The 17605-nt window shown below is 36.0% G+C and overlaps 1 protein-coding gene and 1 non-coding gene across 7 annotated transcripts in view; both read left to right on the plus strand.

Annotated features, from left to right (window-relative positions):
• The window catches only part of CD55 (CD55 molecule (Cromer blood group)), a 39492-nt gene that overhangs the window by 11626 nt on the left and 10261 nt on the right, over nucleotides 1–17605 (plus strand). For 3 of the 6 annotated variants that reach the window (XM_045837646.1, XM_045837647.1, XM_045837648.1), the window contains exons 6-7: nucleotides 2035–2856; nucleotides 15666–15686. In XM_045837646.1, the coding sequence (XP_045693602.1) occupies nucleotides 2035–2856; nucleotides 15666–15686 (843 nt within the window). The remainder of the gene's footprint in view (nucleotides 1–2034; nucleotides 2857–15665; nucleotides 15687–17605) is intronic. The other 3 variants (XM_045837650.1, XM_045837651.1, XM_045837649.1) reach the window with 3 other exon arrangements.
• Nucleotides 438–544, plus strand: LOC123817879. The gene has a single exon (XR_006785553.1). It is a non-coding gene; the product is annotated as a U6 spliceosomal RNA (small nuclear RNA).

A 17605-nucleotide genomic window follows, 5' to 3' on the forward strand; every position in this document is an offset into this window, starting at 1 on the left:
CTTGAGTAACAATAACAAAAATTAAAAAAAAAATAAAAAATAAAAAAATTAATTATTCACACTGAATATTTGTGCTAAACTCATCTTCTAATATAAGTCTTAGCTTATGTAAAATCTTTTGTTTGTAATGTTCCTTAATTTATTAGCTTTGGAGATAAAGGATTAAAAACAATCTAAAATTTGCATTGCATTTGGTCATTTACTATCTTGTCATTTCTTCCAATAGTTAAGTAGAATAGATATGAAAGTCTTTGGTCTAAGACCCAGCCTTTCTTGAATAGTTGCCCCCTTCTTTCAATGAGGGGCCTCTGGTGCCTGTAAATGGACAACTCAGTCTACACACTCAAGTGCCCTATGACCCTTATCCCCATTCCACTGAACTGTGGGCAGAGGAATGCACATCAACGGTATAGACCATCCTCAAGTATATATACCATGTGCTCCTTTCAGCAGCACATATACTAAAACTAGAACAATACAGAGAAAATTAGCATGTCCCTTGAATAAAGTTGACATGCAAATTTATGAAGCATTACATAATTTTAAAAAAGGGAGAGTGGCCTTGGCTGGTAGGGTTGAGCACCAGCCTGTGAACTGAAAGGTTACCAGTTCACTGGTTCAATTCCTGGTCAAGGCACATGCCTGGGTTGTGGGCCAGGTCCCTAGTTGGGGGTGTGCAAGAGGCAACTGATTGATAATTCTCTCCCTCTCTTTCTCCCTCTCCATATCTCTAAAATATAAATTAAAAAAAAAAAAGAAATAAGCCCTGGCTGGCGTAGCTCAGTGGATTGAGCGCGGGCTGGGAGCCAAAGTGTCCCAGGTTCGATTCCCAGCCCGGGTACATGCCTGGGTTGCAGGGCATAACCCCCAGCAACCGCACATTGATGTTTCTCTCTCTCTCTATCTATCTATCTCCCTCCCTTCCCTCTCTAAAAATAAGTAAATAAAATCTTTAAAAAAAAGAAAGAAAAGAAAAAAGAGGGGAAAGAAAGAGAGAGAGAGGGAGAGAAAGAAGAAGGAAAGAAAGAGAGGGAGAGGGAGGGAGAGAGTGGGGAGGGGAGGGGAGGAAAAAGAGTGTAGACCAGGAGGAAAGCCCCTCTAAGGCCTTGAAAGGGGTATTGGCACAGGAAATTCTGAATGCCAGTCCCTGAAACAGGATTTAAAATGGGGTGGGGGAGGTGCTCTCAATGAGCACATTGCTTCAGCTCTGCAAATACCCAAGTAGTAGAGAAAGACAGCCAGAGGAGGGCCACTCACTTTATAGGTGAGAAAACCAAAGTTCAGAGGGATTAGAAACCTTGGTCTCTAGGATGTGGTAGAACACGCCCAAGTACTACTCAGAACTGCTGTGAGAGGGAGGTGGTCTAGGCAACCCAAGTCACCGTACCAGGCCCTTACTTATGATTCTCAGAATAAGATCTTAACTGAAGTTGCACTTTAGGCATTTGTTGGCTCACCTAAATCCAAAAGGAACTAAACTAATGTTTGTAAAGTTGGTAAACAGCACAAGAGGAGATAAAGGGAATAATTTCATTCTGACTGACTTTATTACTTTAAAAAAGAAGTGAAATAAGTTTCCAAGGTCACTAACATATCCTGAAAGCTATGGGAACAGAAACTCTGGGCGATCTCTGTTGTGATTATCTCTGTTGTCCAGTGTTTGCATCCTGCTGTTCTTTGGTCTTGGCATGAGCAAAGGAAGACACTTTCTGAGGGAAAATATCTTTATTTGGGCTGTGTCACAGAATGAGATCACTGCCAACTCTGATTTTGGCTTTCCTTCTTCACACAGAAAGCAGTTTAATCTTCTCAGTACTACTTGGTGCATTTAGTTGCCTGTAGGTATAGTTTATATTGAAGTAAAATCAGCATAGCAGTTCAGTTCCTTGGGAAATGCACAACAAGACTTGGTTTCCTAAATGTCATATTTAGGTGTTTGGGTCTGGGGAGAGAAGAGTCATCAAGTAATCAATTGGTTTCTAAATTTTAACAGCATTATTTAACTAATATGTGAATGACATTTTTCCTCCACAGGAAGTCCTCCAATTTCTAAGGTCACACCAGCTCCTCAGAAACCCACCACAGTAGATGTTTCAGGTACCAAAGCCCCATCAACTCCTCAGAAACCCACCACAGTGGATGTTCCAGGTACTAAAACTCCATCAACTCCTCAGAAACACACCACAGTAATTGTTCCAGCTGCAGAAGTCGCATCAACTCCTCAGGAACTCACCACAGTAAACTTTTCAGCTACAGAAGCCCCATTGACTCCTCAGAAATCCACATTCAATATTCCAGCTATAGAATTCCCCTCATCTCCTCAGAAACCTATCACTGCAAATGTTGCAGCTACGGAAGCCACATCAACTCCTCAAAAACCCACTAAAATAAATTCTTCAGCTACAAAGACCCTACTAATTTCTCATAAATCCACCTTACATGTTCCAAATAATCCTCAGAAACCCACCTCAAATATTTCAGTTATGGAAACCCCATCATCTCCTCAAAAACCCATCACAGCAAATGATTCAGTCACAATAGCCAAAATAACCCCTGTATCAAATGCTCTGTCTACAGAGACCCCTCCAGCAGCCCAGACTCCCATCACGGCAAATTCTTCTGTTACACAAGCTACCCCCAAAACCCAAAGACTCACAACAGCAAAAGCTTCATTTACACGGAGTCTTCCAGGAACACAAAAGTTCACTGCTGCACATGCTCCAGTGACTAAGAGTCTCCACACAACACAAAGACTGCCCTCTGCTCCTATTTCAGCAACACGGAGTACAGCTGTTCCCAGGCTAACCACGCCTTCTCATGCAAGCACACCTAAAGGAAAAGGAACCCCTTTTGCAGGTGAGCTGGTGCTCTACACATTCCTGAGTATGAATCACATGTGTTATGGTGGAAATTTGAGCTTAACCAGGATTACATAATTAAATAGTCTGTGATTTGCTGTAGCAAGAGTTTTTTTTCATATTAATGTTCTGTGCTTCCTTCAGAGGCAGACTTGGATTGTGGTAGGGCAAATCTTTAAACAAAGAAAAAGGCTTGGCCCCACAAAAACAATGGTAAATTAAGACTGGTAAAAAAATTCTGTTTTTTATATTAGCTGTAGAGAGTCATTGAGTTCTTCATGACCCTTCAAAGAGCCAAATATATGCCATCCTTCTTCTGGGTCTGGTTCATTGACAGAGACCCATCCCTTATATAGCTAGAGAATCTCTCCAGATTCCCTAGAGTTGGTAATTTGGTAAAGCATCTCAACAGTGTCTTCTAAGGAATTGAACACACAGAGTTGTTGTTGTTGTTGTTTTTTTTTATAGTTCATATCAGTATAGGGTTCTTTAAATAAAGATACTTTCTATAAAAAGGGAATAAAATGTACTATAGACTTTGGAAATACCTGTTGAGTGAATAAACAAAGCCCTCTTACTAATTAATGCTTCTCCAGATGATCAGGATGTCATCTTGTCTCACAATTTGCCCAGTATATGGCCATTTTTATAGATATTCTTGTTCTCCAATAGAGATACCTATTTTCTCTTCTTCTCCTCTCCTCTCCTTTCCTCCCCTCTCCTCCCCTCCCCTCCCCTCCCCTCCTCTCCTCTCCTCTTCTCTTTTCTTCCATAGAAAATCTCAGTAGAACTGAGCTAGGAGATATTTTTCAAAAACACATTTTAACATTTTTATTGAAGTCAGTGCACATACAGAAAACTGCATAAAATATACGTATGTAGCTCAATAACTTTTCTAAAGCAAATATCTGTGTAACCACTTCAAATGTCAAGAAACAGAACATCAGCAGCCCCTTAGATTTGCCCCATCACTTTCCAGATGCTCGGCCTGTCCTCTGACTTGTCAAGCCAGTGAGACTGTGAGTTTCTGCTCCCAACACCACATGGCCTAGGGATTTCCCGCAGCTACATGTGTGCAAATCTCAGTGCTTGCGGTTCTCTCTCTTGGCTTTGATCCACTTCTGCCTGTGCTCACATTCATTTGTTCTCCAGGGCCTTGAGATCATTGTTATTGTTGTTTTCCAATATTTTGTCCAGATTTTGTAATTGCTACCTTGAAATCTATTATTCTATCACCTGGATACTTTTTGAAACATGAGACATTAAACATTATTGTTGAAATTATTTTTATATATTTCTTTATTCCATTAGGTAAAAAGCCAAATACACATAAATACTCAATATCTTATTCCATACCTGACTGGTTCAGTGAGTTCAGTGTCATCTCGCAAACCCAAAAAGGCACCAGTCAGGGCATATGTCTGGACTGTGGATTCAGTCCCCAGCTGGGGGCATGCAAGAGGCATCCAACTGATATTTCTCTTACACATTGATTTCTCTCTCTCTCCCCCTCTCTCTAAAAATAAATAAAGGAAATATTTTTTAAAAAATCTCACTCCACTTAGTTTCTCTCTTTAACACTGGATCTTCAATTTCTGCCTAGTTTAGTTCACTCTTCAATGGCATTAAACAATTATGTTTTTAAACACAATTTCACACATAATGACCACATTTTGATAATGATTTAAAAATTTTTTCATAATTGTTATCTTAAAGCCTATTTGCCAGTATCCAGATATGTTAAAGAATTTAACCATTACAGACATTCCCATTATAGTTCCCTTGAACATTTCTCCATTCTCTTTCTCTCACCCTGAGTCAATTAAGGGTGAGATTCGTGTGCAAACTTTTTTCTGTTTTTATTCTTATGTTACATATATGTATCTGTAAATAGTATATAATATTTTGTGTATACTTTTTATAATTTACATAAAAAGCATGTCATATTTTCCTGATCTAAAGTGGCTTTTTTTTGCATTCAATATTGATTTTGTGGCTTATATTAATACAATAGTTCATCTAGATTTAGTTAATTAATTTTAACACATGTATGTGGTTACTGTCTTCAATTTTTATGACACCTCTGGGCCCAAAGTTTTAAGTTGAATACACCCAATTTTTATATAATTTTTTAATATACCCAAACTCTATAAAATTTGTTACAGAGCTAACTTTGTTGAAATATGTTTCTGCAAAAAATACATGATAATTTAACAATTTTAAATTAAGCTTGAGTCAATTGTTAAGATAAAAATACAACTAATTTTGAAATCAAATTTTATTTTGGGGGATTAAATGTTATTTTCCAATTATAATTGACATTTAGTATTATTCTATATTAGTTTCTGCTGTATTGCACAGTGGTTAGACAATCATGTAATTTACAGAGTGATTCCCCTGATATTTTAAGTACCCACATGTCACCAGACTTATTATTACAATATTATTGACTATGTTTTCTATTCTGTACTTTAGATTCCCATGACTATCAATTTGCACTTCTTAATCTCTTCACCTTTTTCACCCAGTTGCTCAAGCTCCAACCTCTCTGGCAACCATCAGTTTGTTCTCTCTATGTGTCTGTTTCTGTTCTGTTTGTTCATTTATTTAGTTTTTTAGATTCCTCCTTTAAGTGAAATCATATGATATGTGTCTTTGTTTGACTAACTTATTTCACTTAGCATAATAGCCTCTCGCTCTGTCCATACTGTTGCAAATGATAGAATTTCACTCATTTTTATGGTCAAGTAATATTCAATTGTATATAGGTACCACTGCTTTTTTATTTACTTGTCTACTGATGGGCACTTGGGTTGCTTCCATATTTTGGCTATTGTAAATAATGCTGCAATGAACATAAGGGTGCATATATTTTTTCAATTTAGTTTTTTGTTTTCTTCATATCTATACCCAAAATTGTAAACACTGAATCATAATGCAATTCCATTTTTAATTTTTTGAGAAATTTCAGTGCAGTTTCCATAGTGGCTATACCAATTTGCATTTCCACCAACAGTGCACCAGGGTTCTCCACATCCTCGCCAACACTTGTTGATTGTTAATTTATTGATGATAGCCTTTATGACAGATGTGAGGTGATAACTCACTATGTTTTTTTTAAATTTGCATTCTCTGATGATTGGTGATTATGAGCATGTTTTCTTTTGTCTGTTGGTCATCTGTATGCCCTCTTTGGAGAAGTGTCTTTTCAGGTCCTGTGCCTATTTTTAAATTGGATTGTTTGGTGTTTTTGATGTTGACTTACATGAGTTCTGTATTAATTTTAGATATTAACCCCTTATCATATGTATCCTTGCCAATATCTTCTCTCATTTGTTTTTTTGATGGTTTCATTTGTTGTGCAAACCTTTTTAATTTGATGTAGCCCCATTTGTTTATTTTTTTTTTTTTTTTATTTCCCTTGCCCATGGATATATATCAGAAAAGAATATTGCTGAGAAAAGTGTCAGAGTTTATTTCCTATGTTTACTCCTAGGAATTTTATGGTTTCAAATTTTACACTAAGTCTTTAATCCATTTTGAGTTTATTCTGTATATGGTATAAAAAGCAGTTTAGTTTCATTTATTTTACAGGTATCTGTCCAGTTTTATCAACACAATTTATTGAATAGGTTGCCTTTACCCCATTGTGTGTTTTTGTTTCCTTTCTCATATATTAATTGACCATATAGGGTTTATTTTTGTGTCCTCTATTCTTTAACATTAATCTATGTGTCTGCTTTTATTCTAGTATCATGTTGTTTAGATTACTATAGGCTAGTAGTATAGTTTGATATCAGGTAGCACGATACAACATCTTTCTTCTTTCTCAAGATTGTGATTCCATATAAATATTTATGTTATTTATTTTAGTTCTATTTCTTTGAAAGCAGAAAGGTGATATATTGATAGGGACTGAACTGAATCTATAGATTGCTTTGGGTGGTATAAACAATTTATGATATTAATTCTTCCTATCCATGAACAGGGACTGTGCTTCCAATTATTTGTATCTTCTTCAGTTTCTTTCTTCAATCTCATAATTTTCTGAGTATAGGTCTTTTACCTCTTTGCTTAAATTTATTCCTAGGTATTTTATTTATTAATTTTGATGCAATTGTAAATGGTATTGTTTTTCTAGTTTCTCTTTCTCATAGTTCATTATTGGTGTATAAAAATGCAACTTAGCTCTGGCTGGTGTGGTTCAGTGGATTGAGTGCCAGCCTGTAAGTAAAAGGATCACTCATTCACCTCCCTGTCCTGGCAAATATCTGGGTTTCAGGCCAGGTCCCCAGTAGGGGGTGCAAGAGACACAACTACACATTGATGTTTCTCTCCCTCTCTTTCTCCGTCCCTTCCCCTCTAGAAATAATTAAATAAAATCTTTAAAAAATATAAAAAATAAAATAGTAAAAATGCAGTTTAGTTTGAATATTAATTTTTTATTCCACTACTTTATTCATTTATCAGTGCTAGTAATGTTTTGGTGGAGTCTTTAAGAGTCTCTGGATATACTATCATGCCATTCTGCAAATAATGATAGTTTTACTTTTTCCTTTTCTATTTGGATGCCTTTTAATTCTTCCTTCATTGTTGCTGTTGCTAGGACTTCCAGTACTATGTTGACTAAAAGTGGTGAAAGTGGACACCCCTGTCTTTTTTTTTGATTTTAAGGAAAATGCTTTTAGTTTTTCCCCATTGTGTATGTGAGATATAAGTTTGTCATATATAGCCTTTCTTACATTGAGGTATGTTTCTTCTATTCCCACTTTGCTGAGAGTTTTTATCATGAATGGGTGCTAAATTTTTTCAAATGCTTTTTGTGCATCTATTGATATGATCATATGGCTTTTATATTTCATTTTATTAATGTGGTATATTACATTAATTGATTTGCAGATATTGTTCCACCCTTGCATCCCAGAAATAAATCCCACTTGATCATGGTGTATAATCATTTTTAAAATTTTTATTTATTGATTTTTAGAGAGAGAGAGAGAAAAGGAGGGAGAGGGGAAGGGTGGAGAAGAGAGAGACAGAGACATTGATTGTTTGTTTCACCCATCTATGCATTCATTGATTCTTGTATGTTCCCTGATGACTGGGGATCAAACCCACAACCTTGTAGTGTAGGGACAATACTGCAAACAACACCACCTGGCCAGGACTGTGATCTTATTTATTTATTTTTAACTTTCATTTTAATCATTGTTCAAGTACATTTTTCTGTCCTCTACTCCTATTCCAGCACACCCACCCATCCCTCCTCACCTCCTTCCCATATCCACCTCCCCTAGTTTTTGTCCCTGTGTCCTTTATATTTGTTCCTGTAAATTCTATTTTTAATTGTTTTTATTGATTGGATTTTAAAAAAGCATTTTATTTATTTATTTTTAGAAAGAAGTAGAGGAGGAAGAGAGAGAAGGAGAGAAATATCAATGTGTGGTTGCCTCTTTTTTTTTAAAAATTTATTTATTTATTTTTAGAGAGGGAAGGGAGGGAGAAAGAGAGAGAGAGAAACATCAATATGCAGTTGCTGAGGGTCATGGCCTGCAACCCAGGTATGAACCCTGACTAGGAATCGAACCTGCGACACTTTGGTTCGCAGCCTGCGCTTGTGGTTGCCTCTTAAGTGCCTCCTACTGGGGACCTGGCCTGCAACCCAAGCATGTGCCCTGACTGGGAAGTGAACCAGAGACCCTTTGCCACAACAGCCAGGGCAGACTGTGATCTTTTTAATGTATTGATGATTTCAGTTTTCTAATATTTTGTTGAGGATTTTTGTATCTATGTGCTTTAGGGATATTGGCTTATAATTTTCTTTCCTTGCAATATCTTTTATCTGGTTTTAAAATAAGGATAATGCTGGCTTCCTGAAATGATCTTGGGAGTCTTCTTTTCTTGAATGTTTTGTAATAGTTTGAGAACTATAGGTGTAAATTTTTCTTTGAATGCTTGGTAAAATTCACCTGTGAAACCATCCAATGCAGGACTTTTGTTTGTTGGGGGTTTCTTGATTACTGCTTTTATTTCATTTCTCATAATCAGTCTGTTCAGATTTTGTTGTTGTTGTTTTTTTAATTTTTTATTTGGTTTTGGAAGAGTGCATGTAGGAATTTATTCATTTCCTCCAGATTTCCCAATGTTGGCATATAATTATTTCTAGTATGTTCTTATATGTTTTTTTGTATTTCTGTGGTGTCAGTTGTCATTTCTCCTCTTTCATTTCTCATTTTATTTATATATAGGTCATTCCTCTTTTTTTCTTGATGACTATGGTTAAAGGTTGATCAATCTTATTTATTTTTTCAGAGAACCTGGTCTTAGTTTCATCAATTTTTTGTATTGTTTATTTAAACTATATTTTGCTTACTTCCACTCTGATCCTTATTATTTCCTTTTTTATGCTCATTTATTTGTTGTTCTTTTTCTACTTTCTTTAAGTATAAAGTTAGATATTTTATTTGAGATTTTTCTTGTTTCTTGAGGCCCATTATGCTATAAATTTCCTTCTTCAGTCTGCTTCCACTGTGTCCCATAGATTTTGGGTTGTTGTGTTCTCATTTTCATTTGTCTTAGGTTATGCTTCAATTTCTTCCTTGATCTCACTGTTAACCCATTCATTGTTTAGTAACATCATTTAGCCTCTGTGTGTTTGTGTGTTTTTCAGTGTAGTTCATGTAATTGAGTTCTCATTTCATAAATCAGAGAAGATGCTTGATATGATTTCAGTCTTTTTCAATTCACTGAGACTTGTATTGTGGCCTAACATGGTCTATCCTGGTAAATGTTCCATGTGCATTTGAAAAGAATGTATATTTTGTTACTTGGAGTAAAATGCTCTACCAATATTAATTAAATCCATCTGTATAATGTTTCCTTGTTGACTTTGTGTCTCAAGGATCCATCCATTGATGTTAATGGTGTGTTAAAATCCCCTACTATGACTGTATTATTGTTGGTCTCTCCATTTATATACATCAGTAATTGCCTTATATATTGTGGTGCTCCTATGTTGGGTGTATAAATGTTTACAAGGGTTATATCATCTTGTTGAATTGATCTCTTTATCATTATGTAATGTTCTTATTTGTCTTTTATCATACCTTTTGTTTTAAAGTCTATTTGTCTGATATAAGTATTACTATCCCCATTTTTTTTCTTTTGGTTTCTATTTGCATGCAGTACCTTTTTCCATCCATTTACTCTCAAGCCTCTGTGTGTCTCTCAAGCTGAAGCAAGTCTCTTGCAGGCAGCATATATGTAGGTCTTGTTTTCTTATGCATTTAGCTACCCTGTGCTTTCTCATTGGTGCATTTAATCCATATATATTCAAAGTGATTATTGATAGGCATGCTTCTATTGCCATTTTATAATTCATATTTATTTTGAGATCAAATTTCTTATATGCATTAATTTATTTTTAAAACATCATGCCATTTCTTCATCTTATTTAAAAAAAAGTAGCTACCACTTATTGAGCATGTATTATAGTGGCATGTACCATATGCTTTCCAGTTGTTCACAGTTGCCCTTGCAACAACCTTGCAAAGTTTCATTTTATAGATGAAGATTTATTTTAGAGGCTTAGAGAGTAACATTAACCATATATAATGCATAGTTGACAGAGAAAAATTGGGTGTAAACATATATTTTCTGGCTTTAAATTGTATATTTTTCTGCTATGTATATTGCCTGTTCTCATTGGTACTTTGAGTAAATTTGTTCATTCCTAAAGACATCAGTGTATTTATTATTACAGATATCTATTATCTGACAGGTTATTTTTGCAATGCCTCACTCATAGTCATTGAAGGATATAAATAATAAGGTGATGGGTAATTTAAGTTTTGATAGAGTGCTCAAAGAGACTTCAATTTTTGATAGTTTCTTGATCATAGAATTGGATCAGCAGTTACTTACTTTTTAAGCTTAAAGACTTCTTCCTTGCCATTAAGTCATATAAACAAATTTACATAGTGTTTGTTTTAGTATTCAATAACTATTATATTTTATGTTTATAATGTTAACTCATTGAATAGATATAAGCACTAGTGTGTATGTTCTTTGGTTACTCATAATATGTAATTTTCATAAACTTATTTATAATTTTTTAAATATATTTTTTATTTAATTATTGTTCAAGTACAGTTTTCTGTCTTTTACTCCCATCCTAGCCAACACACCCAGCCCTCCCCGCCTCCCTCTAATTTCCACTCCACCTTGTTTCTGTCCATTTGTCTTTTATACTTATTCCTATAAAACCTTCCCTTTTCCCCTGAAATTCCCTCCCCTCTACCCTCTGGTCAGCCTGTTCTCTATTTCAGTGTCTTTGGTTATATTTTGCTAGTTTGTCTGTGTTGTTGTTTAGGTTCCTGTTAAAGGTGAGATCATATGGTATTTGTCTTTCATTGCCTGGCTTATTTTGCTTAGCATAATTCTTTCCAGTTCCATCCCGGCTGTCCCAAAGGGTAGGAGCTCCTTCTTTCTTTCTCCTGCATAGAATTCCATTGTGTAAATGAGACAGTTATTTGATCCATTTATTTACTGATGGGCACCTAGGTTGCTTCCAACACTTGGCTATTGTAAATTGTGCTGCTATGAACATTGGGGTGCATAGGTTCTTTTGGATTGGTGTTTCAGGGTTCTTAGGATATAATCCTAGCAGTGGAATTGCTGGGTCAAAAGGCAGATCCATTTTTAGTTTTCTGAGGAAGTTCCATACTGTTTTCCATAGTGGTTGTACCTGTCTGCAATCCCACCAAACAGTTCCTTTTTCTCCACAACCTCTCCAACACCTGTTGTTTGTTGCTTTGTTTATGATGGCCATTCTGACCAGTGTGAAGTGGTATCTCATTGTGGATTTAATTTGCATCTCTCTGATAGCTACTGATACTGAGCATCTTTTCATGTGTCTCTGGATCCTCTGTGTGTCTGCCTTAGAGAAGTGTCTGTTCAAGTCTTTTGCCCATTTTTAATTGGGTTGCTTGTCTTCTGACCCAGTTAAAGTTCTTCTTAGAGTAGAGTCATGTAAGTTCTTTGTATATTTTGGAGATCAAACCCTTGTCTGAGGTATCACTGGCAAATATGTTTTCCCATACGTTTGGTTCTCTTATTTTAATACTGTTTTCTTTAGCTGTGTAGAAGCTTTTTGTTTTGATGAGATCTCATTTGTTTATTCTTTCCTTTATGTCCCTTACTCTAGGAGACATATCAGTGAAAATGTTGCTGCGTGAAATATTTGAGATTTCCCTGCTTATGTTCTCCTCTAGGACTTCAATGGTGTCACAGCTTATATTTAAATCTTTTATCCACCTTGAATTTATTTTTGTGTATGGTGTAAGGTGGTGCTCGACTTTCATTTTTTTTTTGCACCTAGCTGTCCAGCTCTCCCAACACCATTTGTTGAAGAGGATATTGTTACTCCATTTTATGTTGCTGCCTCCTTTGTTGAATATTAATTGACTGTAGAGATCTGGGTTTATTTCTGGGCTCTCTGTTCTCTTCCATTGGTCCATATGCCTGTTATTATCCCAGTACCAGGCTGTTTTGGTTACACTGGCCTTGTAATACAGTTTAGTATCAGGGATTGTGATCTCTCCTACTTTGCCCTTCTTTCTCCAAATTGCAGCAGCTATTTGGGGTTGTTTATGGTTCCATATAAATTTTTGAAGTGTTTGTTCTATGTCTGTGAATTATGCCATTGATATTTTAATAGGTATTGCATTAAATGTGTAAATTGCTTTGGGTAGTATGGACATTTTGATGATGTTAATTCTTCCAATCTATGAACATGGTATTTGTCTACATTTGTTGGTGTCTTCCTTGATTTCTTTCTTCAGTGTTGTGTAGTTTTATGAATACAGGTCTTTTACCTCCTTTGTTAGGTGTATTCCTACGTATTTTATTTTTCTTTTTGCTATACAAAATGGGATTTTTTTCTTGATTTTTGCTTCTGCGGGTTCATTGTCATTATACAAAAAGTCTTTGATTTCTGGATATTGACTTTGTATCCTGCTGTTTTGCCAAATTTACTTATTAGGTCAAGTAACTTTTTGGCCAGGTCTATAGGATTTTCAATGTACACTATCATCTCATCTGCAAACAATGACAGTTTTGTTTTCTCCTTTCTGATTTTGATGTCTTTTATTTCCTTTTCTTGTCTGAGTGTTGTGGCTAGGACTTCCAATACTATGTTGAATAGAAGTGGTAAAAGCAGACATTCTTGTCTTGTTCCTGATCTTAGTGGGAAAGCTTTTAGTTTTTGTCCATTGAGCATGATGTTGGCTGTAGGTCTCTCATATATGGCCTTTATTATGTTGAGAAATGGTCCTTGTATTCCCACTTTGCTAAATGTTTTCATCATAAATGGGTGCTGTACCTTATCAAAAGCTTTTACCTCATCTATTGATATGATCATGTGATTTTTGTCTTTGCTTTTGCTTATGTGATGTATTACATTTACTGATTTGTGAATATTGAACCATCCTGCTATCCCTGGGATGAATCCCCCTTGGTCATGGTGTATGATGTTCTTAATGTGTTGCTGGATGCAGTTTGCCAATATTTTGTTGAGGATTTTAGCACCTCTGTTCATCAGCAATATTGGCGTAAAGTTTTCCTTCTTTTTTGTGTCTCTATCTGGTTTTGGGATTAGGATGATGCTGGCTTCATAAAAAGAGTTTGGGACTCTTTCATCATTTTGGATTTTCTGGAATAGTCTGTGAAGGATAGGGGTTAGTTCCTTAAATTCTTTGTAGAATTCTCCTGTGAAACCAGTCCAGGGCTTTTGTGTGTTGGGAGTTTTTTTTTTATTACTGTTTCAATTTCCTTTGCTGTTATTGGTCTGTTCAGGCTTTCTCCTTCTTCTTCATTGAGTTTTGGAAGATTATATTTTTCTAGAAATCTGTCCCTTTCACCTGGGTTTCAAATTTCTTGATGTACAGTTCTTCATAGTAATTTCTTACAATCCTTTGTATTTCTGTGATATCAGTTGTAATCTCTCCTCTTTCATATCTGATTGTGTTTATTTGGGTCCTCTCTCTTTTTTTCTTGATGAGTCTGCTTAAAGGCTTGTCAATTTTCTTTATCTTTTCAAAGAACCAGCTCCTGGATTCATTGATCCTTAGAACTGTGCTTTTAGTCTCTATGTCATTTAATTCTGCTCTGATCTTGGTTATTTCCTCTCTTCTACTTGCTCTGGGGTGTCCTTGTTGTTCCTTGAGTTCTTGTGAGCACAGGGTTAGATTGTTTGTTTGAAATGTTTCTGTCTTTTTCAGGTAGGCCTGTATCACTATAAACTTCCTTCTCAGGACTGCTTTGCTGTGTCCCATAAGTTTTGCGTTGTTATGAGTTCATTTTCTTTTGTTTCCAGAAACTTTTCGATATCTTTCCTAATTTCATTCTTGACCCATTCATTGTTTAATAGCATGCTATTCAATCTCCATGAGTCTGAGTTTTGTTGTTGTTGTTTGTTTGTTTGTTTGTTTGTTTTGCTTGGGGTTGGTTTCTCGTTTCAGTCCCTTGTGATCAGAGAAAATGCTTGGTATGACTTCAATTTTTTTGGATTTCTTGAGGCTTGTTCTGTGTCCTATCACGTGGTCTATCTTTGAAAATGTTCCATGTGCATTTGAAAAGAATGTGTATTTAGCTTCTTTGGGATGGAGGGCTCTGTATATATCAGTAAAGCCCATTTCATCTAGAGTATTGTTCAATGCCACAATATCTTCGTTGATATTTTGTTTGGAAGATCTGTACATTTTTTATAATGGGGTGTTAAAATCCACCACAATAATTGAGTTGCTGTCAATATCTTTCTTGAAGTTCTCTAATATTTTCTTTATGTATTTGGGTGCTCCTATGTTGGGCGCATATATATTTACAATAATTATGTCTTCTTGGTGGATTCTTCCCTTGAGTATTATGAAATGACTTTCTGGGTCTCTCTTTATGGCCCTTTTTTGGAAGTCTATTTTGTCAGATATGAGTATTGCTACCCTGGCCTTTTTTCCTCTTCATTTGCTTGGAAAATTTGTTTCCAGCCCTTCAGTTTCAGCCTGTATAGGTCTTGTATCCTGAGGTGGGTCTCTTGTAGGCCACATATGTGTGGGTCATGTTTTCTTATCCATTCAGCAATTCTATGTCTTTTGATTGGAGCATTTAATCCATTTACATTTAAGGTTATTATTGATAGGTACTTATTCATTGCCTTTTATGTACATATGTTCCTCTCTCTCTCTCTCTCTCTCTCTTTCTTTCCTTAAAGCAGTCCCTTTTGCCACTTAGTCCTAATTCCCCTCTCTGTGACTTCAAGCAACCAGGTCACTCCTGGTGCTGATCAAACCTTGTTTGGCAGGGGAGGAAGCAGTTCACCCAGCTGTCTCCCAAGGACCCTGTGGCAGACCCAGCAGTCCCCAGGCCTGGGGCTGCAGCCACAGCCACGCTGGTCCCTGCGCCAGTCCCTGGGACCTTATCATCCTGAAGCACTCTCCTTACCATCTGGTTTCTCAATGTCCACTACAATTTTTGGTCTCCTATTTTCATATATGCTAGGGTACTGTTGTCTGTTTGCTCTGTTCCTCAGCAGATCAACTAGGTTTTTCTCCTGTGTGTAGGGGGAAGTAGAATCTGCTCCCTCCTACCTTACTGCCATCTTCTCTCTCCTATAATTTTTTTTAGTTATGAAAATCTGAGTTACTTTTGAACTTTCAAGTGCAGTTTGTACATGTGTTAAATTGATTACAAATCCATGACTTAAAAGCTTTTAATTTTTGTAATTCTTTTTTTCTTTTTCTTCTTCTTCTTTAGGGGCTAGCGCCATTGCATTTGGTAAGTGTAACTCTTGGCCAGTTAAGAGATATTACCATCTATGTTGTATGTACAATCCATGTTCCTGGAGGAGAATATTCTTTTTTAACTATCTTAGGAATGCTATTAAAATGCAGCATTTAAGGTTGACAAAAAAGAAAACAAGTGAATGTGTTTTGTGGACACCATTAGGTACTAGGTATGTTCCTAAATATCACCAACAATGATCTTCTTTTTTAAAAAATCATTTTTGTTGTTATTCTATTACAGTTGTCCCAATTTTGTCCCCCTTTGCCTGCCTTTGCCCATCTTACCTGCTGTTCCCACAGTCAATTCCCACAGTGTTGTCCATGTTTGTGGGTCATTCATACATGTTCTCTGTCAATCACGTGTCCAATCTGTGGCCTATGGGCCACATGCAGCCCAGCATGGCTATGAATGTGGCCCAACACAAATTGTAAATTTACTTAAAACATTATGAGTATTTTTGTGATTATGTGTCTCAGTGTATTTAATGTATGCCCCAATACAATTCTTCTTCTTCCAGTGTGACACCTAAATGCCAGAAGTTTGGACACCCCTGGATCCTTTCCCCTTCTTTCCACCATTATCCTCCTCCCCACTCTCCATACCCCCAGGGACTTTCAGTGTGTTCCATGTTTCCATGCCTGTGGTCCTATTTTGTTTGTTAGTTTATTTTGTTCATTAGATTCCTCTTACAGGTAAGATCATATGGTATTTATTTGTCTTTCACCAACTGGCCTATTTCACTGAGCATAATATTCTCCAGATCCACCCATGCTGTTGCAAAAGATAGGAGTTCCTTCTTTCTTACTGCTGCATAATATTCCACTGTGTAAATGTACCACAGTTTTTTGATCCACTCATTTACTGATGGTCACTTAGGTTGTTTCCAGCACTTAACTATTATAAATAGCACCACTATGAACATAGGGGTACATAAATTCTTTTGAATTGGTAATTCAGACTTCTTAGGGTATATTCCCAGCAGTGGAATCATTGGGTCAAAGGGCAGTTCCATTTTTAGTTTTTTAAGGAAAATTCCATACTGTTTTCCACAATACTTGTACCAGTCTTCATTTCCACTAACAGTGCACTAGGGTTCCCTTTTCTCTGATCCTCACCAGCACTCATTGTTTATTAGTTTATTAATGATGGCCTTATACCAGAATAAACTCAAAATGGTTAAAAGATTTAAATATAAGTCATGACATAAAAGTCTTAGAGGAACACATAGGCAGTAAAATTTTAGATAACCCACATAGCAATATTTCTGCTGATATATCTTCTAGGGCAAGGGGAATAAGGAAAAATAAACAAATGAGACTACATCAAACTAAATAGCCTCTGCATGGCTAAAGAAATCATCATCAAAATAAAAAAGGAACTGACTATATGAGAGAACATATTTGCCAATGATACATCAGACAAGGGTTTAATCTCCAAAATACATAAAGAACTCATACTGCTCAACAGCAGGAATACAAACAATCCAGTGAAAAAAATGGGCAAAGGATCTGAATAGATGCTTCCCCAAGGAGGACATACAGATGACCCATAGACATATGAAAAGATGTTCATCAGTAAGTGTCAGAGAGACATAAATTAAAACCACAATGAGATATCACCTCACACCTGTAAGAATAGTCCAACCATGTTCTTGATCCAAGGCAGTTTTAGGACAATTTCAAATCATTGGGCCAATCAATCAAGTATTATTGCCTGCCTATGTTGTCAATGAATTACTCTAGAGGCTGAAGAAACACAAGAAAAAGATCATTACTAATATAGTTTCTGTCCTCAAATATTTTATAATTAAATAAAAACTGCTCCTTGACCATTTCTAGACTTCCATCTTATGCCCAAATGAAATAAAGAGTACTACTTTTAATTCATTTTCTTTCTTTTCCATTCCTTGT

The sequence above is a fragment of the Phyllostomus hastatus genome, unplaced genomic scaffold, assembly GCF_019186645.2.
Source record: "Phyllostomus hastatus isolate PE091 unplaced genomic scaffold, TTU_PhHast_1.1 phas_contig_2248, whole genome shotgun sequence".
Taxonomy (NCBI): domain Eukaryota; kingdom Metazoa; phylum Chordata; class Mammalia; order Chiroptera; family Phyllostomidae; genus Phyllostomus; species Phyllostomus hastatus.